Source organism: Protopterus annectens, chromosome 3.part1 (genome assembly GCF_019279795.1).
Source record: "Protopterus annectens isolate FY-2018-M chromosome 3.part1, PAN1.0, whole genome shotgun sequence".
Lineage (NCBI taxonomy): Eukaryota > Metazoa > Chordata > Ceratodontiformes > Protopteridae > Protopterus > Protopterus annectens.
The window spans coordinates 1,762,643,897-1,762,661,807 of NC_056732.1; the positions used below are offsets into that span (position 1 = coordinate 1,762,643,897).

At 38.0% G+C, this 17,911-nt stretch overlaps 1 protein-coding gene across 1 annotated transcript in view; it reads right to left on the minus strand.

Moving 5' to 3' along the window:
• LOC122798663 (neurofilament medium polypeptide-like) overlaps nt 1–17,911 on the minus strand; it is a 199,790-nt gene that overhangs the window by 94,318 nt on the left and 87,561 nt on the right. Inside the window, exon 5 of the mRNA XM_044067749.1 lies at nt 17,760–17,849. Coding sequence (XP_043923684.1) covers nt 17,760–17,849 — 90 coding nt within the window. The remainder of the gene's footprint in view (nt 1–17,759; nt 17,850–17,911) is intronic.

Below are 17,911 nucleotides of genomic sequence, written 5' to 3' on the forward strand. Positions count from 1 at the left end.
TACTCAGGTTGACAACAGTCTCACATTCAACCATCAAGTAGCGGCAGTGGTCAGAAAAGCCTTTTACTTGGTTCATCTCATAAGTAAAGGGATTGCATACTGAAAAAAGAAGGTTATTGCCCCTCTATACTCCTCCTTCGTTAGGCCAATAATTGAGTTTAATGTCCGATTTGGTATGTACCTTTCTAAACACCTGCACCAACTGGAAAGGCCACAGAAATACCTCACAAAAAGAACCCATGGCTTCCAACACCTGTCCTATGCAGACAGGCTCAAATCACATCACTCTACTCAATACCATACAGATTGCTCAGAGGTCATCTGTGTCTCGCCTACAAGGCAATATTGGACCCTGCCCAACTAGAGATGCTCCATATCCATAAGTCTAACTCCTCGTGCATTACCCACTCAGTAGGCCTAAATCTAATATGTAACATCAACAAAACCTGCTGGAGAGACAGGCTTGTCTCCCAGAGGCTGCCCCATCTCTGGAATAGACTTCCTTTACATGTCAAACAGAATACCTTGTTGGCCCTCTTCAAGTGCAACCTTGATTAGTGGATGGGAAATCACAAATTTGCCTCAGGGGTTCCACCTGTGTCTACCACTGACAAGGGTGACAAGTGCTGACTGAGGTTTCTTTTTATTTTGGTGAGAAACTCTTGGCTAGGCTTGTAAGAGCCTCAGGGCCATTAGCCTAATAACCTCCTATGAACCTATGATCCTATGAGTTCTATATGACTGCTGCTCCAAAATCCAATTTTGCTCTCTGACTTCAATAGTATTCATAATATTGCCACCTCTAACAAAGTGAATAATCTTTAGTACAAACAATTTAAATGTATGTTGTCCAAACTTTAGAACATGTGAAGCTAATGCATTATTGTCATTACCATGTCTAATGTCACATAGGTGTTCTAAAATCCTGTCTTTCAGGCAGCAATTAGTTTTGCCAATATAAAAGGCATAACGGTATTGGCAAAAAGTATAACAAATCACATTTGCAGTTTTACAATCAGCATAGAATGAACAATCTATGGTGTAGTACAAAAACGTATGCTTAATACATGCTTCAAATAAACATACCGGCAGGCTTTACAGCTCCTACAGGAAATGTACCAAAAAGCGATGATATACGCATATCAGCCTTTACTGCTGCACTTCTATAACAGAGTTCCCTCTTAAGAGATAAGTTATTATGAAAATAAAATTTAGGTGCAGTACCTACAACCTCCTCAAGGTCAGAACAACTGTGGAGAATCCCCCAATTCTCTTTTAGTATATCAGTGACCACATTAATATCACCTGAATATGTAAAAACACACCTGACTGTTATTTTATCATATTGCTCTTCTGTAGATGTCACTTCATGCCCTATTGAATTAAAAAAATAAGGTCTGGCTATATTCACTATTTCAGAGTTCACCTTCAAAATACAAGACTCTCTTTCCTTAGCAGTGTAACCTCATTGTAAAAAATCCCTTTTTAATCCGTCAAGAGCCTGATCCAAAGATGCATCATCAGTGTGCAGATGCAGAACCCTAAGGCACTGGCCCCTAAGTACATTCCATAACAAAAAGGTATTGTCAACAAAATGTCTGTAATGGATAATATGATCAATAAACCTATCGTATCTCAAGATCTTAGTATGTTCCCAATATGCTAGCAGAAGGCTGTGCCCATAGCCATACCAACCTTCTGCAAATAGTACTTCTCACCAAAGACAAATACGTTGCTCTGTAAGACCAGAGCCAAAAGTGCACATATCAATTCAACTTTCCTGGAGGAAAAAGCAGCCTCCTCTAACAAAAAAGATCTAACAAACTTTATTCCAACAATATTAGGAATAACAGCAAACAAAGAGGTGATATCCAAAGTATGGAGTGGCAGCTTTGATATGCTCAATGAGTTTATTGTTTATATGCAGAGTACCACAGAGTTCTTGAGTTTGAGCAGCAAGACCTCTGTGGAGTCAATAGATTTGTTGGTTATTACTGTCCACAAGGATACTCTTGGAAGGTTTAGGACAAGAGTATATAAGAAGCTATGCAAGAAGAACTCAGTGTTACATAAAAGTAGTATGCATCCCGGGCACATTCCTAGGAATGTACTTAGGGGCCAGTGCCTTAGAGTTATGCATCTGCACACTGATGATGCATCTTTGGATCAGGCTCTTGATGGATTAAAAAGGGATTTTTTACAATGATGCTACACAACTAAGGAAATAGAGTCTTGTATTTTGAAGGTGAACTCTGAATGAGTGAATATAGCCAGACCTTATTTTTTGAATTCAGTAGCGCATGAAGTGATATCTACAGAAGATCAATGTGATAAAAGAACAGTCAGGTGTGTTTTTACATATTCAGGTGATATTAATGTGGTCACTGATATACTAAAGGAGAATTGGGAGATTCTCCACAGTTGTTCTGACCTTGCAGAGGATGCAGGTACTGCACCTAAATTTCATTTTCATAATGACTTATCTCTTAAGAGGGAACTCTGTTATAGAAGTGCAGCAGTAAAGGCTGATATGCGTATATCATCGCTTGTTGGTACATTTCCTGTAGGAGCTGTAAAGCCTGTCGGTATGTTTATTCGAAGCATGTATTTAAGCATCCAGTTTTGTACTACACTATAGATTGTTCATTCTATGCTGATTGTAAAACTGCAAAAGTGGTTTATTATGCTTTTTGCCAATACCGTTATGCCTTTTATATTGGCAAAACTAACTGCTGTCTGAAAGGTGGGATTTTAGAACACCTATGTGACATTAGACATGGTAATGACAATAATGCATTAGCTTCACATGTTCTAAAGTTCGGACAACATACATTTAAATTTGTTGTACTAGAGATTATTCACTTGGTTGTTAGAGATGGTGATATTATGAATACTACTGAAGACAGAGAGCAAAATCGGATTGTGGAGCTGCAGTCATATAGAGCTCCTGGTCTTAACAATACATTCTCTCTGAAACCAGCTGTAAAGATGCAATCTCTTTTACATTAGCTTATATTCATAGGTTCATAGGTTCATAGGTAGGTACTAGGCTATTGGCCCTAGGGCTTATATAAGCCTAGCAAAAAGGTACCCTGGCTTTCGCCATCAAAGAAAATTATTTTCCTGTCCACTGTCAAGAAGAGCCACAGAAGTGATCCCTAGGGTGAATTTCTTATCTCCCATCCAGTCATCAAGACTTTTCTTGAAGAGTGCTAATGAGGAGCTTTGTTTGATATAGATAGGTAGTTTGTTCCAGAGTATGGGAAGTCTCTGGGACAGGAATCTATCCCTCCAGCATGTTCGGTTTATTGTGGTGACAAGGTTTAGGTCCCTAGAGCGTGTAGCTCGGAGGGATTGGGATTTCATTAAGTGGAGCATGTCCAAAAGCTCTGGGTTTGACATAGCTTTGTGTGTTAGGCAGAGATCGCCTCAGAGTACGCGATATGCGATGGAGTAAAGCTGCAGTTTTTTGAGACAGTCTGCATAGGGCATCTGTTTGAGGCTGGTAATCCTCTATGTGAGGTATTTCTGTGGCCTTTCCAATTGTTGTAGATGTCCTGTGAGGTACATACCAAAAGGGGCGTTGTACTCTATAATGAGTCTAATGAGTGATGAGTAGAGGGGAACAATGACCTGTTTTTTCGTGGATGAGAAACCTTTTGTGATGAGGTGTGCCACATAGAAGGATTTCCTGACTACTGTGGTGATGTGATTATCAAAGGAGAGACTACTGTCCACCTGTGTCCCAATGTCTCTTATCACACTTTCGGTGTTAAGTAGACTACCGCCTATATGGTAGTTTATGGGTACAGAGTTTTTACCAAAAGGGATGTCAATGCACTTTTTGACATTGAGCTTGAGTCCATGGCTTTGACACCAGGCATCTGTCGCAGTGAGGCCCTTTTGTAGGATGTCCACATCTTTTGGAGTTTTGATTATGGCTCCTAGTTTGCAGTCATCTGCGAACTTCATTAGCCAAAGACCTTCTGTGTTAGCCTGTACTTCAGAGAAGTAGATACCAAACAGGAGAGGACCCAGGACTGAACGCTGTGGTACTCCACTTGTCACTGGTCTGAAGTTGGAGTTGGAATCTGATACTTTCACAGTGTGGGTTCTGTCAGTGAGCCAGTTGGCAACCCATCTTGTAACATAGGGATCTATACCTAGTTTAGTGAGTTTATCTATAATTCCAGAGTGGGAGATGGTGTTGAAAGCCTAGGCAAGATCTAGATAGGCTGTGTGAACCACCTTACCCTCATCTACGGCTTTGGTGACCGCTTCAAAGAAGTCTATCAGGTTTAGGAGACATGATCTGCCTTTTACAAACCCGAACTGGGTGGGTTCCTGAGTTTGGAGTTTACCAATATCATTGTTTATAAGTTCCATGATGATACGTTCCATAGCCTTGCAGACCAGGCTCATCAGGCTAATGGGGTGGTAGTTTCCGGGGTCCATGGTGGCTCCTCCTTTGTGGAGTGGGATAACTGTCACTGTGTGCCATTCAGTGGGCACATAGCCTGAGGTGAGGCTATGACTGAACATGGTACTTAGGTGGGGTGCCAGTTCATTCTGTAGTTCATGTAGAACTCAGCCTGGGATGTTGTCAGGTCCCATGGATGCTGTGTTCTTGGCTTTGGAGAGTGTGTTTTTTACCTGTGCAGCTGTGATTACAGGAACTTTGCATTCTTCCAGTATAGAGATGGGCCCTTTAGGGGATGAGAGGGGGGTAAAGTTAGCACTGAACCTATCTGCCAGGATGTTGGCAATATCAGTTGGTTCTGTATATTTAGTGCCATTGTGCTGTGACTCAGAGCAGATCAGTGTGTTGCCATTGAGATTCTTGACATAGCTATAGAATGCTTTATAGTTGTCTTTAGAGTCAGTGGTGATTTTGTTTTCGTAACTAGCTTTGGAGGATTTAATTAGAGATTTCAGCTTCTTACTGAGGCTGACCAGGGAGTTCCTCCAATCGTGGGATTTTACTCTTTTTTGCAACAGTTTCTTTCCTCAGTTGTAGAGTTTGTTTATGGCAGGGGACCACCAGATTGGGTTCCTTTTTTTATGTTCTTATTTATGTGTTTATTTTATTTTCCATGTTTATGTTTTTTCTGTATTTTTACTATATTTTTATAATTCTCTATATCATCAAATATATTGTGTGTTTCCTTTATGGTTGTGACGTCATAGGATAGGGACAATGTTTTGGTGTTCTAGTTATTGGTATGGAGGAAGTCAAGGTAATATGTCTTTCTTTGATTGTTCTAATTAGATAGGCACATATAATGATGTTGAACTTTGAGAGTTTTATCATTTGTTACTTTGAAAATATTTAATTGAAAGGGTGGAGTTTTTGTTATATTTAAAGAGGGCTCCGTTTTATGTGTTTTAGTCTGAAGAAGCATTGTATTGTTAATACGAAAGCAATTACCGTGAATAAATTTGAAGTTTTTATTTTGTTGCGTAAAGCTATTTTGCTTTTATATTGTTTTAGTACTGCTGTGTGAGTTGCAGGAACTGTTTCTTTGTACTATGTCCCTAGCCTTGAGCAGCATTCTTCCCTCATCTAGGATGATACCACAATATAAACAAAACAATGACTGACTTCAACAATTGGCTTAGTTTCTGGTGTTATTCTAAGGGGATCTAGTTCCTATCAGCCTGGGATGACATGATTGTTAGACCAAGATGCTTTGCCAGAGATGGTCTTCATCTGTCACCACTAGGCTTTCAGTTATTGGTTAAGGCACTTGCCTCTCCCATAGTATGTTTTTTAGGCAAGGTCTCAAGAACAAAATTTCTGAAGTGACAATATCACTTACAAATAAATTAAGAGTTATGTTGTTAAATTCTAGGAGTCTAAATCAGAAACTGCACTCTCTGGAAGCTCCTCTCCCTGGAGGATGTTGACATCTGTGCAGTTACAGAAACTTGGTTCAGGGAAATGGAGAGTACCCAGGCCTTATAAGGCTACAATGCCTTCCACACTTTTAGACCACAAAATGAACATGTGAGAACCAAAGGAGGAGGAGCATCTATCTTCAGCAAAGATAAATACACCTCTATTCTGGTTAAGCAGGAAAACTCCATGGAGTTAAATTCAACTAACTGTGGGTATGACCCTTCAAGTCATCATTAGCTATAGGCCCCCTTCAGTGAATCAAGACACCCATGCTGCTTATTTCGACCTTCAAACCCTCAAGTCATGGTCGATTTTAACTATCCCTCCACTGACTGGAAAACTTATATGAGTACTAGGTTTCACTTCATAATACTGAAATATTACAATACTGAAATTCAGAACACTGAAACCAAAATACTGAAAGTTCAAAATACTGAAACCTCAAAATACTGAAAACAGATAAAATACATATACTGACTGTAAACAATATAAATCTAATTATATTCCATCAAATATAATTAGGTTTATAATTATAATTATTTTAAATATTAAATATAATATAATTATATTAAATATAATATTCACTACACTAAGTGCAATCTTGGAGTTGATATATTTAAGTAGCAGGGGGTGTGGGGGGCAGCGCCCCTGGTTATATTTCATGGAATATAACTAGGTTTATGTTGTTTACAGTCAGTATATGTATTTTATCTGTTTTCAGCATTTTGAAATTTAATATTTTGAGTTTTCAGCATTTTGATTTTCAGTATTTTGGGCTTCCATATTATGCAGTTTTCTCATTTTCAGTGTTTTGATATTTCAGTATTATGAAGTAGAATTGAGTACCAACATGCTCATACAAAGGTTCCTAGACTTTATTAACGCTAATATCCTGGAACAAATAGTATGTAACCTCATAAAGTGCTCAAATATTCTCAACCTGGTCCTCACCAACATGGGTGAGTCTTGCACCACCACAAGTATAGGACCCTAACTGGTTAAATCTGATCACAAATCACTCATATTTGAAGTAGCTATAACACCTGAACCCCTCTTAGGTGAAATCAGGCTAAAAAATTCACCAAAGCTAATTATACCCTCCTAAGGGTAAAAGTGGTGGAATAATTTTAATGGACAAAGAATTTTATTTAGAACAAATAAGAAGAACGTTGGATGATACTTTTACTTATATATTGATTTCCAAAGATATGGTTAAAGGAGTGATTGAGAAAAAATTTTTTAGTCATTGACTTTATGATAACTGATATGATTAATGATTTATTGAAATACTTCAGTGTTGAACATCCTTTAGTTCTGGTATTATACGGCCTTCTGAATGTTCATAAAAGTCTGACTTGTCCAACCATGCATCCAATTGTTTCCAGCAAAGGGTGGGCAACCGAACCGCTCTCTACTTTTATAGAAAAAACTCTACACCCAGTGCTAGATACAGTAAGCACAGTCCTGAAGGATACAAAATCTTTCTTAGAAGATTTTTATAACAGTGTTTCAGGACTTAGTCAATGCAAGGAATATTATTTTGTAACCTCTGACATAGGGTCACCTTTTACATTTATTCCCAATAACTGGGGTATTGAGAACATTACAGAATTTTTGACTAAAGGAATTTTTTTCTCATAATAAAATTAGTTTGATATGTGTTTTACTTGAAAATATTTTAGAAAACAAAGTTTGTGTTTTTAAGGATGAGTTTTTACTGCAAAAGGTTGGCATGGCTATGGGCACAGCTTGGGCCAACATCTACGCCAACCTTGCGTTGACACAATGGGAGTTGAGTTCCGTGTTACACAATAATGAGTACATTTGTACACATTTGATTTGGTACACATGATTTGTTGATGACATATCTTTTTCTGAGGGGTGGCTCCTTCTAATTATTATCCCAGTTTATAGATTTCCTACATAGTACCACATCTTTTTAAAGTTCACATGTAAATATTCAACTGAACACATCAATTTTTGGATATGACTAGTAAGAGAACAGACTTGGGCAGCATTAAGACAGGTTTAGCAAAGCTAGTAAGAAAAATTCTTTCCTTACATAAAAATAGCATGCATCCCAGGCATGTTTCAAGTAATATTTTAAAGGGACAGTTTCTTATGATCATGAGGCTTTATAATGATGATATACAGTTAGAACTAGCCTTTGCTAACATAAAGGAAGATTTTTTTGGAACAGAAGCTACTCAGAGAAAGAATCGATAGCTGTATTAGTCAAGTGTTAGTTGAGAGACGAGAGAAAGGTAAATCTTATTTTTCAGAGCGATATTCAGTGAGTAGAAAAGTACAGGATCAGCATCCTGATGAATGAATGAGAGTCCCTTTGACATATTCCAGTGATGTGAAAATTTTCTGTGACATTATTAAAAAGAATTAAAATATCTTCAGTAAGTCAGATAATCTTAAGGATATTATTAGTGAGAAACCATGTTTCTCCTTTAAAAATAATCTATCACTTAAGAGACAACTCTGTTATAAGAAACAAACAGAAAGACCCTTAGTGGATTCACAAAGACAATGTACCTACCCCTGTAGGAACTGTAGTGCTTGCTACTTTATTTATCCAGGTATGTGTTTTATTCGCCCAGAGTTAGGGTATTCTATACAGTGTAAATGTTATGCCGACTGTAAATCTAAGAATGTAGTATATTAAAGTTATTGTTTATTGTGCAGTACGTTTTACATAGGTAAGACCAACTGCTCTCTAATAGAGCGTATATTAGAGCACATACAAGACATTAAGAATGCCAAGGATAATAATGCACTGGCATGACTTGTGAAGCTAGAAGATTCACAACATAGCTTTAGATTTTTTGCATTAGAAATAATTAGTGAAAACATCAGGGGAGGGGACTTAAAGAATAAAACAGAGTTAATAGAATAGAGATGGATATTGTATTTTACTGCAGATAGACCACCGGACATTAATGATGCTGTGTTTTTAAAAATGCCTTTACGTGCGCAGGAATTCCTCCATTGATGTTTTAATATAGATTAAATGAATGCTTTTAGCAGAAAGTTTTGTTTTGTTAGTAATGGCAATTTTAGATGGGATATGGTAGGTACATAGAAAAAGTTTTGTTTTTAATCTGTTTTTGACTTGGAAAGTTTTTTTTAGAGTTTATTGAATGAAAATGCTTTGTTTTGATTGGTTGAAAGTGATTTAAGTAGCTCATTCATTTTTTTGTAAGATAGTCTTAAGAAGCGATTTCTAAATCGCAAAAGCGTTTATTCTTTTTAATAAAATTATATTTTGCAGCCGTGTTAACTCAGTGCCTAGTTTTACATGAACTTGCGTTAATGTTTGCACTGTGTTATGTGCTTATGGTATGCAGGTACAATTGCAAATGCTGACAAGAAATAACATATCAATATATTTGGGTGTCAGTAGTATTACTTGTGTGTACTCTCCTTTGTTTTATGTTATTGTCTGAGAGACATTTCTTATTTCATCACAACAGGACTATGACTCCTAAACTTAGCAAGGGGTCATAGTCATAGAAACCTCCCTTCTCAGATGCTGAGAATGAGGTCATTGTGAGGACTTCCATCTTAATGTTGAATGCCTCCTTAACATGCAAGCCTCCGGCAAGCTCTTCATTAACCATTATCTGACAGCAGATGGTCAAATGCAGCTGGTATACCCATGGCTGTCTATACACTAGAGTCAGACATAGGGCCAGTGGCATGATTCGTAAGATGGTGGCATGGGACCAGTGGGCTACCAGTGGTAGAATGTCCAGTGAAACACCACTGAGACAGAGGAGTTCCTGTCAACCATCAGGGATCCAGGCAGCCCTTTGGAGTTTCGTGATGCAGTGCCCAATGTTGGGGCAGAGTCTGAGCAGCCCCTAAGGATTTCCATTGCTGATGCCCAAAGTCTGTTAGTCATAAATGCTTTTGACTACTTTTGCCTCTGATATTCACTGATATGCTTAAATAAATGCTTGCATTAATTATTGCATCCAGGTACATCTGGCATTGAGTTACTATGATCACCTGTATGTGGTATGGGAATATTTACACTATTGAGTGTCTTGCATAGTAACCGATACTAATAGCATTAGCATGTAAGGTTGGGGTATTTTGGCATTAGCATTCTGTTTATTCTTCTTCTTATCTTTTTGATGTATTCACAAATGAATTCTCTTCTGGCAGCTCTCTCTACCTGATGTCGGGGGATCTTCATCTGCTGATGATGGTGGAGTTAATGAAGTACAGTTGAGAGTCAAATATCTGAATGCCGATTATCTGAAATGTCATTTATGCAAACCCAGCCTTCCAATGTTTTTGGGTAGGAACAATTATTAAGTCTGAATATGTAAACATTATACGTATTAGCTTGTGCATGTTTTTTGAACTTGTAGCCTGCTTGTATGTGAAAAATATTCTTTATTGTACACCGGACTTGCTGAACAGTTGAAAAGTGTATTCCCTGAGTGCAGAAATGAACAAGATTTTAGAAGTTTTTATCCAGTTCAATGTATGTTTGATTATCAAAACAGATTGATTATCTGAACACCCATGGTCCCAATTAGTTTGGATAATTGACTATCTGCTGTAGCACAGTTTGGGGCTGTGTACCTTCTACAACCCCTCCCCAAATTATGAACATGGTCAATATGCCTACACATATCAATGTCACAAAATTTTCTGAGTTTGAGGAGGTTAAAGGGGACATGGGTGATCAGGGTACTGTAGCAGCCCCAGTAGCTGAGATGTCTGAAATTCACCATAGAACTCCTGAGCAGGAAGCCCCCACACATGGGGGTCAGTAGAGGGGCTCAGCAGATATAAGCTTACCACCTTGCGCCTCAGGTAGGTGTATCAGTAGCTGCAACCCAAAGCAAGTACAAAGCTATCATTGTGGCACAGTCAGTTTTCACCAGGATCTTAGAGGAGGTTGTATGACTAGTGCATATGGTGCCTTCTGACATACAAGACTGTATGAACCATGTATTTATATGTATACCTCTGATAGGATGAATGATACACTGGACTGTGCAGTGCTGGGGAGGAGAAGCATCCATGAAGTCAGTCTGCCAGTTCATCCTCTGATGTTTGCAAATGTGTCCATGGACATTCCAGATCCCACTTTTGCAGTGTTAGCACTTCCCCTGCTACTTCTGTGGTGGATGTACCTATAGCCAGACAGGTTCACTCACATGGTCATTCGCATACATTCCACCACATATAGCGTCATTGCCTCCTTAACAATCTTCTGGATTTTCAGTCTTTTTTTCACTCAGTTGACATTTTATGTTCTGAGTGGCAACATTAATTAATTTATTTATTTATAATTGTTTATCAGTGCAGTGCACTTCTAAATAATGACCAGTTTCATATTCAAACCAAGTGAAATATAAAACATTTCATAAAAAAATGTAAGCAATAACAGAATAGTTCATAGAAAAAGAAACGTGTGTGTGTGTGTGTGTGTGTGTGTGTGTGTGTGTGTGTGTGTGTGTGTGTGTGTGTGTGTGTGTGTGTTTGTGTGTGGGTGTGTGTGTGTGTGTGTGTGTGTGTGTGTGTGGGGTGTGTGTGTGTGTGTGTGTGTGTGTGTGTGTGTGTGTGTGTGTGTGTGTGTGTATGTGTGTGTGTGTGTGTGTGTGTGTGTGTGTGTGTGTGTGTGTGTGTGTGTGTGTGTGTGTGTGTGTGTGTGTGTGTGTGTGTGTGTGTGTGTGTGTGTGTGTGTGTGTGTGTGTGTGTGTGTGTGTGTGTGTGTGTGTGTGTGTGTGTGTGTGTGTGTGTGTGTGTGTGTGTGTGTGTGTGTGTGTGTGTGTGTGTGTGTGTGTGTGTGTGTGTGTGTGTGTGTGTGTGTGTGTGTGTGTGTGTGTGTGTGTGTGTGTGTGTGTGTGGGGGTGTGTGTGTGTGTGTGTGTGTGTGTGTGTGTGTGTGTGTGTGTGTGTGTGTGTGTGTGTGTGTCTGTGTGTGTGTGTGTGGGGTGTGTGTGTGTGTGTGTGGGGGGGGGTGTACACATATATCCATATGTATTCCAGTGAACAAGCATAAGAGTAATGTACAATCAAGGAGAGTGTAATATACAATATATACATTAGTTGCTAAAGTAGGTCTGTCCAGTGAATCTTGAGAAGGAGAAGAGGTTTGGAAAAGGGATAGGTTAGGTGACATGTCCTGTATTGAAACTGGAGTATTTTGCTTGGATGAAGAAGTGCTTTTTGAGTGGCATTCTGAATTTGGACTATGTGCTGAATTTTTTTATGGTCAGTGCGGAGAGCATGCCAAAGATTAGGTGCCAGAGAGGAAGAAACCATGTGCACTACTGTGGTGTTTAGTTCTAGGGGAAATGAGAGCTGGTGTGGCTTGTGAATCATGTATCAAGTTGTATGGTGAGATTCTCTTTTTTCATGAGGTCAAGCTGCAAGGGGAGTAAATGTGTAGAGGTGGAGTATTTTGGAGAGTTAGGATTCTAACAGTAAGTTAGATCTGTGTTTTATGGGTAGGTATTTGGCTTTTTCTAGGGTGATACAATGATGCTCACAGAAAGGTGAGTTTGTAATGAATCAGAAGATGTTGTTAAAGATAGTCTGTAGTGTAGCCATGTTTTTTCTTGGAGGCAGAAGTAAATGGTGAGAGTCCATATTCAAGATGAGAAAGGAGAGTCCTTTGCCAAGGGCTGCTCTGGCTGGTTGGAATAGAAAAAGGGATATATTTGTAGCCCTGATCAGCAGGGAGTTTATTTTGGCTCTCATTGTCTATGTAGAAATGGAAGTTTTCTGACTTATAAAGCCACAGTCCTAAGTATTTGAAGGTGGAGGTTGTCTCTATGGCATGGTTGTGTAGGTCAAAGATAGTTAAAGAGTCAGGTGTGTGGTGAATTTGCTGTGGAGTTCCAAAAAACATAGTTTTGGTCTTGGAGGGGATGGGAAGTAGTTAATTGTTTATGAGTTGTTGGTGGAACTCATTTAAGTCAGACTGTAGCTATCACTGAATGTTGGTGTGAGACTGACCTGATTGGTAAATCACCAAGTCATCAGCATAAAGAATAAGTTAGAGAAAGAGGGGGTCAAAAGAAAGTTTGCTAATGAACATGGAGAAGAGAAGTGAAGCATGAATGGATCCTTGTGGTACACTTTTGGTAATAGGTGCAGATTCTGATTGGGAGAATCTTATTTTAAACCTAAACGTGCCTGCCACTGAGGACATTTTTAAATCTGGGAGCTGCATCTGAACTGATACCAGTTTCAATTAGTTTGTTTTGGAGAATATAGAGATCAGCCAGGTTTGGCACCTATGTTTTCTAATTGTGAAAGGCAGCCTGTAAATAGTTTATCTCCCAGGCCCCTGCTTGTAAATTTTCATCTTCCAAGCCCATACTCACACTTATCAAGAGTACCAGAACTTGTCATAGATTTGGGTTGCATGGCTAGGCTTAGAAAAGGTCCTTGTGGTCATTAGCCTAGTACTCACCTATCAACCCATGAACCTATAAACCATAACATTTTCTATAACTATATTAGAAAAATTAATAAGAAGATTGTAATGCCCTGAATAACACTTTGAACATGTAGCACATTACCAACATCTTTGTTTAAAAATTAAGTAGAGACATTAGGCTCCCCCTCCATGTTCAGATCTTGTCAATAAAGCATCATACATCTGTCCTGATCTTATTAAGACAACACTGTACACAAAGACACAAATTCAGCGGATTGCAAACATATTCATAGAGTTTTATTACACACCATAAGGCATAACCTGTTATGATCACTATGTATAATAATTATTAACTCTCTGACAATGATAGTTGTCCTCGGCCTACAATACCAGGTGGTGGTAATGCTAAGTCATGAGGGAACCGAAACAATAGATCCCAGTAATTGTACACTAATTAGTCTCACTGCTATATGATGTAGCCTAATGCAGATGGTTATTGACTGTGGTAGAGAATGACACAGTGGTGATCTGCTGCATTTTGGCATGAGTCAGCATGTTTTCAAGATTATATCCTGATTTTTTTTAGTCTTGTCACCTTCTTTCAATGAGTTAAAGAGGTGAAGGACATACTTCATATGCTGCATGTTTGGATCTTGACAAAATCTTTATTAATATCTTTAATACAGAGACCATAAGGTAATGCAGGGCACTCAGAATTAATGGATACATAAGTGAGAACTGGGCAATGTGTAGGGCACAGAAGGTTACAGTAGGTGACATACATTCTGACTCTACTGGAGTTACTAACATGGTAGAAGAGGATTCATGTTCTGGCCCACTTTCACTATTTTTAAAATTAACAGACATTCAAGTGGATAATATATAGTTTCCCAGGTTTGATGATGCCTGTATGCTGAGTCACATCATTCTTTTTTCAACCGATATGATTTCCCCACAGAAAGATTTGGGCAACAATCACATCTGGAATGAAAGCAATGCCTTGGTAACTACTCGTAATAAGTACAAGAATAATTTCCCTTGATAAGGTCATGCTGCAGTTAAATGCTGTCTTGATAAGCAGTTACTAAACCAGATCAGATTGCTAAGGAACTGGGTACTGTCATCTGTGATAGGGCACTCAATCAGCATGACTCCAAAGTTGTGGACAATGCCTATGTGATAAGATATTTAATAGACAAAGGGTATCCTTCATCCTATACATAAGTGTCAAGTCTACCTGATTTTAAAGTGAAGTGCTCCATTGCAAAGTTCCCTGATTGATCACATGGTCTAGCTAGGAAAGATTCAGAGGTTCTGTAGTGGGACTGATGGTCTCAAAAACCTGAATTAACCAAAAAGGTTTCAATAGCTATCCTTCTTTTAAAAATGTCATCACCTCTTCAGTGGTGATCTGTGCATAGTGTTCCAGAGTCTGATCCTTTTCTTCTTGAAAATGTAGTGAACAGGCTACATCATAAAAAAATAGTAATTTAAATAATAAATAATAATTTAAATAATAAATACTTTTAGTAGTTATTAGCAATATTAAGGTTGAGAGATTCATAATTCAGCAACTTCTATATCTTAGTAATGAAAATATCCTGTTTATAAAACAAGAATGGTTTTCTTAACTATATAAAAGCCATCTTAATCACTACTTGGTTTGAAAAATTGTTTTCCACATTGTGAAAATATTAACCTGTATATTTCCATTGCCTTTAAAGGTTCTTGGTTTAATGAACACTTAAAGCTGAAATGCACCCACAGAACTGTAAGCATGTACCAGCTGGGATTGATAGACATCATCAATGTATAAAGATTCTACTACTTCTACTAAGACACCCAAGCTCATAACACTAAAGGTTTGCAATAGTTCATCATATTGTCCCAACCCCCCTTCCCATTCCACAAAACAAAATTACTACAGTGATGCCATAGCAAACAAAGTATATATTTTATATATAAGTGAAATAATCAACAGCGACACCAACATCAGATATCTTTTACATAAAAAAAAAGTTATAAATAATCTGAGGCCTCAGTTTGCTGAACAGTCCCCCAGACCAAGTTTGTAGTATGTTTCAGTCAATGGAACAGTGGGAATCTCTAGCAAAACCCTTAATCTGTACCAATGGCAATTGGCAATTAATGCTTGAGGCTAGCAGTCACCCTGGTTTAAATTAAATAATCTCTCTAAAACCTGTATTAAAGTTGAGATCAGCCAAGTTATAACCACTCACCCATATATCAGTTGTACTTATATATATATATATATATATATATATATATATATATATATATATATATATATTTTTTTATACACATTTTGATATTTTTCATACATACATGTTTATGTTTTTCAAACATTTTGCACACAAGTACATCTTTTATGTATTAATTAAAATGGTTTTTAGAGCATACAATATTTATATACATTTTTACTATGTATTCCTGCCTGTAAAGTTTTTGTTTCACCACTAGATGGTGATATTGTTTCTTTGATTTTGTTAGGAAATCTGCAATTTCAACAATGATGTTAATTGAATGTATTAACATTTTAATTAATTAGGAGACACCATTGGTAGATTCAAATAACATCTGACTTATAAATTTAGCACACTGAGCACTGTTTAGCTTTTCTGATGAAGTGCATGTCGCAGAAAACACGCTGAGAACTGTAGCAGCGTTATTGTTTTTGTTTCTGTTCTGTGAGGTTTGTTCGTGAAGTGAATATAAACATCTCTTGCTGATCTGCTGTGCCTGTCTTTTGAGTTTACCAGTGTGAGTTTGGGCACATTGACCACTTATTTTTATTTACTTTACTGTAGCAGACCTTTAATAATCTACCAGCCAATCCATGTTTTGAATAATCTTACACAGCAGCAAATTTGGCTAGCGAACTCACCACCAAATAGACTCTGATTGTCTTGGCTGCTTCATTCATTAACCAATGGAATGTTATATACGGAATAAAGAGATGTGATGACAAGCACCTCTGTTATGATTGTAAACTGATGTAAAAATTAACAAATGATGTTAAGAACTGCCCCATTTCCTTTTTTTTAAAGTACCACAGGCCCACAAATTCTCTGTAGCAGAGGTGCTACTCAATCACACATAATTCTGCCAATATCAGAGTAGGAAACCCTTGATCCTCTGAAGCCAGAAGGCAGAAAATGGGAATCTTCTAGCATTAAAGACTATCAGATAAAATATTACTGCTACCAGGATTATATGTGAAAGAAAAAGCTTAATGCAGAAATAGTGTAAAGCTAACAACCTTAATAAGGACTGCACCCATCTTGATCTGGAACTTTTATCAGCTAAACCTTTCTCTACCACATGGTTATCTAAACAAAATAATGAATTTTCTGTTGCACAGTTCCTCATGCCACACCACCATGTACACCCAAAAGGGCGTAAATTTTAAAAGTGTAACATGCTTTCTTCTCACTCAGGACCACGTCTGAGGCCTAAGTGTAGGAATCCACTGCCTCTAAATTGACCATTTTACATTATCTACCAGTGGTGTCTGTTAACATCTGTATGCTGTCCTATGCTACCCAGTCCTCCTGCCACAGCAAAATCTCACTGAAATATGTTAAGAAAATGGAACATAAGGAAAGACCTTCCTTCACTTGTCTACTTACCCTTACTCTATGAAGTTTCTGACATACTTCCTCTTTTCAAGAGGTTACTCAGGAATTTTGTGAGCCCTCCCCAGGAGGCTGCAACCCTGCATGCAAAATAGAGAATATCAAAGACCTCACCTTCTTGGTGATTAGCAATTTCCTGATAGCCATCTTCAGCTGAGATACTTCAGGTAGTGGCAGTTTGAAAGATGAAGAGACCACAGCTATTTCCAGTTTCAGTAATGCCAAGGCCTTGAACAGACCTTCCATATCAGTAACACTAAGAGGCACCCCGACTTCCTGACACAGTTCAAAAAAAATCTCTCATGCTTTCTGGAGCATCTCAAGCTGTATTTACCACTATCAAAAAGTCATCAGGGTAATGGAACACTACTTGCATAGGGGCTCTGTGTTATCAATAGTAATGAAGGCTTGTGCTGAACTTTTCATAATTACTGCTCATCACTGCATAACTCATGGAATCGCCATGTAAACAAAAAAAAATGTTCCTCAAATGTTATTTCCAGCAACTGACAAGTCTTCTTCCCAGACCAGCAAATGAAAGTCTAACTGTATGTCTAACTTCACCAATTAGGGCTCATTGAACTGCATGCTGACCTAAATAGCATCATATGACAATGCATACTGAACTCAAGTCTGTTCTTAAATGTAATAATTTATGGAAAATCCCTGGTGAAAGGATAAATAATGAATCAGATAAACTTCTTAACTTCTTTTTGGGAACTATGTCCAGAGGAAAGATTCTGAATGCCACAAAAGCAAAAACCAGAAAATGAGACATTCTATACCTTGGTCTGTCTCAGCTTCAGAAAAAGCCTCTGTCTGGAAGGCAGTTTTCATCCTCTGATTTCTGCTCTCCAACTCCTGCACAGAAACCTCTGAAAGAAGAAAAGAGAATAAGAAGAAGAAAAAGGGGGTGAGGAAAACACAGAGTTAAATA